We start from the raw sequence: 11344 nt of genomic DNA on the forward strand, positions 1-11344 counted from the left end.
GCGGGACGGGTGTGACCCAGGTCCCTGCGTGTGACCACGTGGGCTGGGGGCGTGGGCCTGCGGGACGGGTGTGACCCAGGTCCCTGCGTGTGACCCCATGGGACGGGGCGTGGGCCTGCGGGACGGGTGTGACCCTGTGGGACGGGGGTGGGCCTGCGGACAGGAGTGACCGGCCGTGTGCGGCTGTCCCCTCAGTTCCTGATCCACTGCGAGGGCACGCGCTTCACGGAGAAGAAGCACCAGATCAGCATGCAGGTGGCCCAGGCCAAGGGGCTGCCCAGCCTCAAGCACCACCTGCTGCCGCGCACCAAGGGCTTCGCTGTCACCGTGCGGAGCCTGAGAAATGTAGGTAAGGAAGCTCCAGCCCCCCCCACCCCACCCCCCCCTTCCACCCCCGGAGAGGGAACCGCCCGCACTCCACAGGCACAGCTGTGCCCTTGGCCGGGCCTCCAGCTCACGGTGGCAGCGGGTGGGAGGGGAGGGGACAAGAACGGCACCTCCCTGGTGGCCAGGGACCAGGCACCTGGTGTGGGCGGTGTGGCCACTGCCTGCATGCCTGAGCACACAGACTCTCTCTCACACACACACACTCTGAGGCAACACTGCCCTCCACTGCTGGGCACCAGTACTGCAAGGCCGTGGCCGTGGGGCGTCCTGGGTCCTCCCCTGGGTCCGGTGTGGCCCACACCCTGTCTGCCCGGTTAGACCAGGTGGTGGTTTTTGGGGTTTTTCCTTTTTTTTTTTTTTAATTTCAGAGAGGAAGGGAAAGGGGAAGAGAGAGAGAAACATCCATGATGAGAGGGAATCATGGATCGGCTACCTCTTGCACGTCCCCTACTGGGGGTTGAGCCTGCAACCTGGGCATGTGCCCTGACCGGAATCGAACCTGGGACCCTTCAGTCCGCAGGCCAACGCTCTATCCACTGAGCCACACCAGCCGGGGCCCAGGTGGTGGTTTTGCTTTGCGTTTCCTGCTCCTCTGCCGGTACCTGCTGCCCCGAGGATGCACGGTGACTGGTCACCTGAGTTTGGGCCTCAGCCCCTCTCGGTGAGAATAAGAGGGAAGTAGCAGTGATGGCCCCAGCCTCTTGTCACACTTCCTGTCTCCTGCTCAACCCGCCCCTCAGGTTAGAAAGCCCATTCGCCAGCCACCCCCCAAAAAACAAACCCTGCCCCTCGTCTCCGCGGGGATCTGGGCCGCTCGGCTGTGTGCGGGGTCAGGCTGGGCAGTGACTGGAGGGAGAGACACAGCCGGTCGAACGTGGCTCTGTCCACACGGCCTCGCTCTTTGGCCTGGTCCTCAGGCCTCCTCTGCACCCCATGACGCCCCCAGCTGCTCAGGGGTCAGGGTCAGGCGGCGGGGTGTGGACAGCGAGGGCTCTGCGGGGTGGCCCGCCCAGGGCATTTAAAACCCCGTTCTTGTTTGCTTCTCAGCCAAGTGTCGAGGGACCGCAGTTCAGTTCCTTCAGAATCCCGGGTGTCTCAGTCCACCGCAGAGCTGCCTGCCTTCCTGGGGAGGTGCCCTGGGGGGCTGAGCTGCCTTCCTGGGGAGGTGCCCTGGGGGGCTGCCTGCCTTCCTGGGGAGGTGCCCTGGGGGGCTGCCTGCCTTCCTGGGGAGGTGCCCTGGGGGGCTGCGCTGCCTTCCTGGGGAGGTGCCCTGGGGGGCTGCGCTGCCTTCCTGGGGAGGTGCCCTGGGGGGCAGCGCTGCCTTCCTGGGGAGGTGCCCTGGGGGGCTGCGCTGCCTTCCTGGGGAGGTGCCCTGGGGGGCAGCGCTGCCTTCCTGGGGAGGTGCCCTGGGGGGCTGCCTGCCTTCCTGGGGAGGTGCCCTGGGGGGCTGAGCTGCCATCGCCCAGCGCTCAGCACACCCACAGCGAGTCCCCTTCATGGCTCCTCCTACGCGGCCACGTGCAGGATCGGTGGGGCGTGCCTCCGGGCGGGCCATGGCTCGGCCCTCGTCTGACCCCCGTGAGCGGTCCGGTTTCCATCGCTGAGTCTCAGGGTGCCTTTCTGGTTCCAACACGTGACCCGCGGTCACACTGAGCTGTGGCCAGGACGGGAAGGCGAAGGGGAGCCGCGGCCCGCGCCCCCGATAACCGCTCGCGCTCCGATCACTGTTCCCCGGGTGTGTGTCTACGGAACAAACTTGGGCTCACACGCTATATACTGCTTTGTATTTGTTTTATTTCTTATAGTTTCAGCTGTATATGACTGTACACTCAATTTCAGAAACAATGAAAACCCCACCCTGCTGGGCGTCCTGAACGGCAGGAAATACCACGCAGACATGTATGTCAGGTGAGTGGCCACGCCCCCCCCCCCGGGAAGACCACGCCCACCCGAAGCGAGCAGATCACGGCGACCACCGCCCTGCTTCCCCCTCTGGGACTTGCCTGATGCCCCCTGGTCCGCAGCCTGTGCTGGACCAAACGCGTCCCCAGCCGCAGTCACATGACGCCCTCACGGGACACCCGCTGTCCCACTGTCAGTACCGGGCCAGGGCTCCCCTCTGGTCCTCCCTCGCCAGCCCCTGGCCGTGGAGCTCAGGCCGGACAACGGACACCAGTATTCACAGCCGTTGGGAGACGAGTGTGAGGGCTGTTTTGTGGAGCCCTCCTGGAGGATGTGTCCGCTGCGCACACAGACACAGACGCGTGCGCAGGCCGTGGCCTCTCACGTGTGTGCGGAGCCCAGGGTGTTAGACACCAGTTCAGCCGCCTCTTAGCAGCTTACAGAGGGGTCCGACTCAGGATTAGCGGAAACAATGGTGTGATTCACGGGTTGAGGCCCCACGTGGTGACCCCGGGGGCGGGGCTCGGGGACTGGGTTTTAGTGGCAGATTGTAGTCCCAGAAGGTCTGCACCACCCACAGCTGGAGACCAGCCAGGTTTTGTAGAACATGGTTATCGCTTCAAGGCCTCACGGATGCTCAGTGACACACAGGCAGGGAAGCGCAGAGCTTGAGGCCCCCCCCCCCCCCCCCCCCCCCCGCCCACACACACCAGCTGCAGGAAAAACCCCAGCTTCCCTGGTGGACCCACAGCCCCAGTTAAACCGTTTTCTATCTCAGAGCAACTCTGGTTCCCCCTTAAATGGGGAGGAAGCGTCACCATTACGACTGTTTCCTTTGTAAACCCTGCAGGGGACCGCCCCCTTATCACCCAGTGGGAAGCCCCAGGAGGGGGAGGGGCGAGCAGTGTGTGTGTGTGGGCCTCCCAGTGTTGAGGAGAGGCCTGTCCCCTAGCCCAGTGATGGTGAACCTTTTGAGCTCGGCGTGTCAGCATTTTGAAAAACCCTAACTTAACTCTGGTGCCGTGTCACATATAGAAATTGTTTGATATTTGCAACCATAGTAAAACAAAGACTTATATTTTTGATATTTATTTTATATATTTAAGTGCCATTTAACAAAGAAAAATCAACCAAAAAAATGAGTTCGCGTGTCACCTCTGACACGCGTGTCATAGGTTCGCCATCACTGCCCTAGTCCCTTCAGCACCTGCACTTGGGCCAGCGGGGCCGGGGCTGGGGGGACCCGCTGTCAGGATGCGAGCCATCTTGGAAGGGAGCCATCTCGGAGGGGAGCGCAGGAGGGAGGGGGAAGCAGCCCCCTTCGCACCATCCGCCCTCTGGGAAGGCCCTCGTGCTTGAACACTCAACTCCTTGCTCTGCAGGCCCCTTAGTTAGAAATGATGGCACGTGTCTGCGCTGCACCCAGCCCCTGCCAGCACCAGCGGGGGCGGGGGGGGGGGGGTTCTGAGCCCCGAGGCTGGGGATCCCGGTTTCTCCCCGGGAGCATTCGTGTCCCCAGACACATGTCCTTGTATCGGCGGAACCGCACAGAGTCTGCCCCGTCGCTCCCCGAGCCCTGGGCCTTGTTTTATGGGAGACGCCCTGCTGGTGGCATCACGCCGGTCCCTGGCAGACAGCGCAGTCGGCCCGCTTCTGTGTGGCCTGGTGGGCTCCTGTGGAACCCGAGGCAGTGCGCCCTCACGGGGGGGGGGGGGGGGGAGGCCCCGTCCCCTGGTCATCCTTCTGAGGCCATGACTGCCTTCCGGCCAGTGTGTCCCCAGAATGGATGTGGATGCCCTCCCCATTGCCCAGCAGCTGGGGGACCCCTTCCCGGCCTCGGCTCCCTGTGTGGGGGCCCAGGGACACCCCGTCACTGCAGCCGTGTGGGCATGGGCCCAGCTCTCCTCTCCTCCTTGCAGGCGGATCCCCCTGGAGCAGGTCCCGGAGGACGAGGACCAGTGCTCGGCCTGGCTGCACAGGCTGTACCAGGAGAAGGTCAGTGCTGCGGGCCCAGCCCCCATTTCTAGCTGTGCTGTGGGTGCACGGGGTCCCCTGGGAGTTGGTGGTGGCAGCAAGCTTTGCCATTGGGTGAGGTCTCGGACCCCAGCTACGAATGACCCTGGAGCTGGCCCTCGGCTTAGCAGCAGGTACAGACACAGCAGACACTTCTTCGGGGGGCGTCGTGGACAGAAGGGAGCATGTTCTGGGTGCAGTGGACAGGAAGGGATGTACTGGCCCCGACGGCCCTTGCCTGTTGTCCTGGGGGCGAGGTGTCCCGTGAGCAGTGCACACGATCCCAGGGCGCCCGTGCCCACAGTCTGGTCTCCCAGCACCGCCGCATAAGCAGGAAGCACCCAGGGTTCATTGTGGCGGGTGTGGTCTCTGCAGTGTCCCCCCATCGTGCTCCAGCTCCAGGGCCTCCCACTTTCTCTTTCCTTCCATGGCTTTCTCTCCTTCGAGCACAGGGCAGAGGGAGTCTGATCATTCTTGTCTAAACTGCTCCGACTCGCGGGAGGTGAAGAGCCAGCTTCTACCTGGTGAGGAAGGCAAATATGTTTTTTACAATATAAATCCATTGGTTTCTTGTCAAACAAGATTTTTGGTGTTTTTTAAAAATATTTTTTTTTATTGATCTCAGAGAAGAAGAGAGAGGGAGAGAGAGAGAGAAACATCAATGATGAGAATCATTGATCAGCTGCCTCCTGCACACTCCACACTGGGCATCGAGCCCGCAACCTGAGCATGTTCCCTGACCGGGAATCGAACCGTGACCTCCTGGTTCATAGATGGATGCTCAACCACGGAGCCACGCCGGCCGGGTGAGGAAGGCATTTTTATGACCAAGTCTCACCACCCAGCAAACACGTAGTTCTGACCCATCGTGCACTTTCAGCCCAACCCAGCTCACTCTCTAGAATCCCATGGATTCGGACGTCCTCACTCTAGGAATGCAGGCCCGGCGTCTGCTGCCTTTCCTCCCGGCTCCTCACGGGAAGACATCGCGTGGCGCGCTGGGCCTCCGCCACCGGAGATGAGAACTGCCATCCTGGTCGGAGTGTGCTGTAGGGTGTGGGTCCAAGTTGCGCCACCAGGTTCAGCAGACACTTGTGTAGCTCGGGTTTAGAATGAAGGTCCCAACCATCTCTGCATGAAGTCGCTTCCGTGTGCCCCAAGGGCGTGACTTTCCCAGGTGCCAGCCCCAGCACTCGCCCTGTAGGTCTCTTCTCCGCTTGGGGTCTGGGCATACCTGTCACCCAGCATGGGACCCGGGCACCTGGGCCTCGAGCTCAGATTCCTCTAGGGAGGCCTGAGGCGTGACTTGGTGTCGCATTTCCAGGGCAGCTGCTTCAGACCAGAGGGTGAGGGCCAGGTTTTAACACGACTCCAAGGCCCGCAGGGCCCGACAGGAACGGGGTAGCACGCCTTTCCCTCTGGCTCCCACACAGGGCAGTGTGTTCCTGGTGCTGTCTTCCAGTTGAATCAGTTGGTGGTAGAGAAAATGTCACTGTTAGAAAAATGCGCTCAGAAAAGGCCCAAGAAATGAATCCATTTGTAAAAAGCCACAAACACAAACCCACGGCAGATGCAGCCCCAACACTGTCGGGCAAAGGAGACTGTTCTCGGGCGCACACATGTGCTGAGGCGGGAGAGGGTTCTGCATCAGCCCACCGATATCGAGGCACAATTTCCTGAGATGGTAACACCTCAAGGTTTAGCTCTGACTCCAACCATAACCCTAACCCTAGTCCTAGCCCCAACAATAACCCTAACCCTAGTCCTAGCCCCAACCATAACCCAAAACCAAACCCTAACCCTAGCCCTAAACCTAACCAAACCCTAGCCCTAAACCTCACCCTAACCCTAACCCTAGTCCTAGCCCCAACCATAACCCTAAACCAAACCCTAACCCTAGCCCTAAACCTCACCCTAACCCTAGCCCTAAACCTAACCAAACCCTAGCCCTAAACCTCACCCTAACCCTAGTCCTAGCCCCAACCATAACCCTAAACCAAACCCTAACCCTAGCCCTAAACCTCACCCTAACCCTAGCCCTAAACCTAACCAAACCCTAGCCCTAAACCTCACCCTAACCCTAGTCCTAGCCCCAACCATAACCCTAAACCAAACCCTAACCCTAGCCCTAAACCTCACCCTAACCCTAGCCCTAAACCTCACCCTAACCCTAGCCCTAAACCTCACCCTAACCCTAGCCCTAAACCTAACCAAACCCTAGCCCTAAACCTAACCCTAATCCTAACCCTAACCATAATGCTAGTCCTAACCCTAAACCTAAACTTAGTGCTAACCCTAACCATAACCCTAATACTATCCCTAATCCTAACCATAACCCTAGACCTAATGTTAAACCTAGCCCTAACCCTAAACCTAACCCTAGCACTAACCATATCCTAACCCTAGTCCTATTCCCTAACTCTAACCCTAGTCCTATTCCCTAACTCTAACCCTAGTCCTATTCCCTAACTCTAACCCTAGCCCTAAACCTAACTCTAACCTTAGTCTTAGCCCTAAGTCTAACCCTAACCCTAGTCCTACCCCTAACCCTAACCCGCACATTCTCTCCTTTGTTGCCTGAGACGAGTGACTGATCATACAGGTATCAGCAAAAAAGGGCTGTTGGATCAAGAACTGAAGTTCTGTTCGACAACCGAGACACTTTCCCATGAATCACTCGGTTGAGAACATAACTTTTCGAGAAGGGAGACATTCCAGAATGGAGGTTTGACTATTGGTTGGCATTTGGGGCTCCTGCTGGCTGTGGGGTGTGGGCTCTAAGAAGCCGTTCACACCCCCACCTGATCCTTAGGGACCACAGCCATTCCCAGGTCAGCACCTGGGAACCTGTAAACCGAGACCCACCTGGGGACGGAGAAGGGTTCTGTGGAGCGACCTCAGGGTGGCCTCCTCACGAATCCTAATGGGCAGGTCGTGGCAGTCGCGCCCAAACCTCCGACTCTAGTGCAAGGCCTTCGGGCCGTAAGCAAGCCCGTTCATTGTTCTGTGCATCTAGGTCGACACGCCTTTGGAATAAACCGCCCTGAGAGCACCTGATCTTGTTAACTATCCCGTAACCCATCCCCACCTGCCTCCGCCTCCAGACCACCCTCCTGCTCCGCTTCTGCCCAGCGCACTGAGCGCCCACTGCCGGCCTCGGGGCCTCGCTCTGTCTGGGAGCTCCTGCTCCGGCACGTCCTCCGTTTGGCTCAAATACATGTTCATAAACGTTCCCTGCAGCCTTGGTGTCCTGGGTCACACACCTTTCCCCAGAGCCTTCCCAGTTCCGCTTCTCCTTTCTGACAAAGCGCTTCCTGGGCTGCAGTCTGGCTTGCGGAAGGGATTGGAAACGAGCCGCTAATGGTGAAAATGACAGAGTGGGTGAAAGCCAGCTCCGCGCTGCCTTGGGGTGTGTCGAGCGGCTCTGGGAGGGGTGCAGGGCGGGGCCGGGGGTCAGAGGCCTGTCAACCGGAATCCACTGCTCAGCCTGTGGAGGCTGGTGGGCAGGAGTCCGCGCTCAGGGTGCCATCAGCCACCGTCTGAATCTGGCCCTGGCCCTCGTCCTCACAGAGGGAGGGAGGGAGCTCCCTGGGGTCTCCTTGATAAGGGCGCTAACCCCCATCATAAGGGTGCACCCCCAAAGGCCCCACCTCCTAAAACCATCACCTCAGGGTTAGGCTTCAGCTTATGAGCTCTAGGGGGACACGTCAGCCCTTTGTACCCTCCACCTAGTTACCAGGCTCCTGGGGGCCCCCCTGGGCTGAGGAAAACCCCCCGCATTTTGGCAGGGCAGTGGCATGAGGGGCCTCAGTGCAGCCAGGCGCCACCTCTTGGGGCCTCGCACACGTCACTGTCACCGCCTGGTAAGACCTGTCTGGGCGGCCAGTCCTGGGGGGAGGGGCACAGGAGCCCCTTGTCCTATAACTGCTCGATGATTTGATTTCCCGAGAACTCCCCACTTCCCACGGCTGCTCTTGGGGAGGAGGCAGTCGAAGAGGCAGGTCAGGCCGGGCTGGGAAGGCGCGGAGGGAGAGGGCAGGGGTTCCCCACAATGACGCTGAGTGGTGAAGGACACATTGCCCCTGATGCCGCACCCCGACTGGGGAAGGAGAGAGTACCATACACCTCGGCCATCTCTGTCTCGAGTCGTTCAAGGAAAAACCCAGGTCCTGAAGTCGAGGGAAGCGTCTCCCAGCAGCCTCGGCTCTTAGTGAACCGGGACTTCCAGGGCAGGCGGGCGCGGGCACCACCGTGCCAGCCCGGGGCCCGAGGACATTGAACGAGCTGCGGGCTTAGGGAACCCCGATAATGAGAGACGGGCCGTGGTTGTGGGGCGCCGAGGTTGTTGCTGACCCTCGCTCTCCCGGCTGCGAGCACCCTGGGTGGCGGCGCCCGGACCCTCGGCCCTGCTCTCAGCTGCGGCTCTGGGTGCGCTGCTCGCTCACCTGCAGACACAGCCCGTGGGGCCCCGCCGGGCCGCTCCAGGCTGCACGCACAGCGGGGCGTTGGGACGCGGACGCGCGGAACTCCTGGCGTTGGTCCCGGGGGGCCGTCCCACGGGCATCTGCTCGAGGCGCAGGAGCCTGTGGCCTTGGTGGCGTCTGGAGTCACAGTCACTAGACGCTGAGGGAGGAGGGAGGCCCAGCAGCAAAGCCACGGTGCCGGCCTGGGCACCGTCCTCCCCTGGGCCTCCCTCGGGGTCTCTCCTCCACGCCCGTGGGAGCCCCAAGCAGGGAGGCGAGATGCAGTGGGCGTCCTGGGTCAGGGCTGCGGCTCCCGGGGCGGGACACAGGCCGGCACCCCACCCTCTTCCAGGGGTCACCGAGGGCCGGTTCTCCTTCCCCACCCACCCGTAAGGATGGCATTCCTGCCCAGCGGCCGGGGCCGCAGCCTGGTCACCTGCCCTGGTCGGGTAGGCAGCAGGGAGCAGAGCAGGACGGACGTGGGCCGGCCTGGACTCGGTAACGAGCTCCAGGTGGCACTGTGGGAGGGGACGGCCCATTAGGTGCCTGCAGGAGCCTTCCGTGGGGTGCTGACCCCCAGCCCGTGCGTCCACGGGCCCCTGGGAGCGGGCCTCGGGGGCCTGCAGGAGTCGGAGGTGTCAGCAGAGCACTCAGGTCCCTCTCTGTCCCCAGGACGCCTTCCAGGAGGAGTACTACCGGACGGGCACCTTCCCGGAGACGCCCATGGTGCCCTCGAGGCGGCCCTGGACGCTGCTCAACTGGCTCTTCTGGGCCTCGCTGCTGCTCTACCCCTTCTTCCGCTTTCTCGTCAGCATGGTCAGCAGCGGGTCCTCCCTGACGCTGGCCGGCTTTGTCCTCGTCTTCTTTGTGGGTAAGTGGCTGGTGGTGCAGGTCGAGGGGGGACAGCTCAGCAGGTGTGGGGTGCTTGAGGGGCACAGCCTGCAGGCCACCAGGGAAAACGACTCCAGGCCCCATCCACCGAGCCCCGGGGTTAGGGAGGCGTGGCTGCCTCAGGCGCAGGGACACGGCCTCTGGGAGGGACAGCCTGGTCCCGGCTCCCAGCTCCCTTGGACACAGGCTCCCTGGGCTCCTCCACTTCCTCTGTGGGCCAGTCCTGTGGCCGAGAAAAAGCTTGGGGTGGGTGGGTGGGGGGGGGGGGGGGACTCTGCCTGTTCTCAGCTTAATACTTGCCCCCAGGCAATGGGGAGGTGCCTGGCAGCTCCCATTCTCCAGGCTCCAGTATGGGCCTTACTAAGCTCCCCTGAAGGGTGCCCCCAAGTCCCACCCTGAGTCACCAGACTCTTGTGCCTTCCGTAAGCCCACGTGCAGCGGGCCAGGCTTGCCATTCTGATCTCATGTGGAGGCTCAGACCCTCGGCCAACACAGCCCGGCCGTCCCTTTGTGGCGCTGGGTCCAGCCGGTGCCGTGCCCGAGCTCCCGGGGAACGAGGCCTGGAGGATGGGCTGCACCCAGACCAGTCAGCTCTGCGGGTGCCAACAGGTGTGCGGACAGCCTCCTCACACCCCGCCCTTCCCCTGCAGCTTCCATGGGGGTCCGATGGATGATCGGCGTGACGGAGATCGACAAGGGCTCCGCCTACGGCAACATGGACAGCAAGCAGAAACAGAGGGACTGACTCAGGACACGCTCCGTCCAGAGCGGACCTTGGGGAGCGGGTGGGCGCTCTGTCCCTCCCGGTGCGACCCAGCGAGGGCGCTGGGGGAGTCCCTGCTGGGAGGCAGGGCCTCTGTTCTCCACGCCGCTGGATGGGGCAGAAGACGCGCTTTGACCCATCCTCCCCGTGTGCAGTAGTGGGTTCCGGTTCTCTTTCCCTGTGAGTGCGTGCGTGCGTGCGTGCGTGCGGAACACCAGGTGAGGGTGCGAGGCTGCCTGCCAGCCCTGTCCTGTGATCGTGCCGCGGTGTCTGGTGCAGGGGGAGGGCAGGGAGGGGAGTCCCTTTCATCCTTTGGTGCTGTTTTCTGTAGCCGATTGCCAGGTAGAGCCAAGGCGCTGTAGGGAAGATGATTAAATTATGCCTCCAAAAAAAGCATTCAAGTGTTTGGCTCCTCTGTGGTGCATACACAGACCCCTCCATCCTTCCACGCGGTCAGGCAGACACGGTGTCTAACCATTTCTCAGCTCAGGTCAGCCCTGCGGACACCCAGTGAGGCAGAGATCAGCACACAGTGTGACTGCGACGGGAGAGCAATGCAGCTTGGGGGCAGGGGGTTTCAGGCACTTCCTCTAGTCTAGTGACTTCATTCAAAACACCAGCCACCTGAGATGGGCAAGCGTCCGCCTGGGAGCACGGAGCTGCGCACCTGTGGGCTAGTCCAGTGGTCGGCAAACTGCGGCTCGCGAGCCACATGCGGCTCTTTGGCCCTTGAGTGTGGCCACGAAGTTTCAATCACACTGTACGTGTGCGCCCGCACGTGGTGTTTTGTGGAAGAGCCACACTCAAGGGGCCGCAGTTTGCTGACCACTGGGCTAGTCTATCCCTAGTTTACGTCTGCAGAGAGAACACACCTGTTCATAAGAGCAGTCATGCTGGAACAGCTCTTGGCCGCTGTATTCTCTAA

The 11344-nt window shown here is 61.5% G+C and overlaps 1 protein-coding gene across 2 annotated transcripts in view; it reads left to right on the forward strand.

Annotated features, from left to right (window-relative positions):
• AGPAT4 (1-acylglycerol-3-phosphate O-acyltransferase 4) overlaps window positions 1–10811 on the forward strand; it is a 53672-nt gene extending 42861 nt beyond the window's left edge. For both annotated transcript variants that reach the window (XM_070419165.1, XM_070419167.1), the window contains exons 5-9: window positions 196–349; window positions 2193–2295; window positions 4209–4284; window positions 9438–9636; window positions 10307–10811. In XM_070419165.1, the coding sequence (XP_070275266.1) occupies window positions 196–349; window positions 2193–2295; window positions 4209–4284; window positions 9438–9636; window positions 10307–10401 (627 nt within the window). In that variant the 3' untranslated portion in view covers window positions 10402–10811. The remainder of the gene's footprint in view (window positions 1–195; window positions 350–2192; window positions 2296–4208; window positions 4285–9437; window positions 9637–10306) is intronic.
• Window positions 10812–11344: the final 533 nt, after the last annotated feature.

Source organism: Myotis yumanensis, unplaced genomic scaffold, assembly GCF_028538775.1.
Source record: "Myotis yumanensis isolate MYYU_CA2020_CCGP unplaced genomic scaffold, mMyoYum1.0.hap1 SCAF_6, whole genome shotgun sequence".
Lineage (NCBI taxonomy): Eukaryota > Metazoa > Chordata > Mammalia > Chiroptera > Vespertilionidae > Myotis > Myotis yumanensis.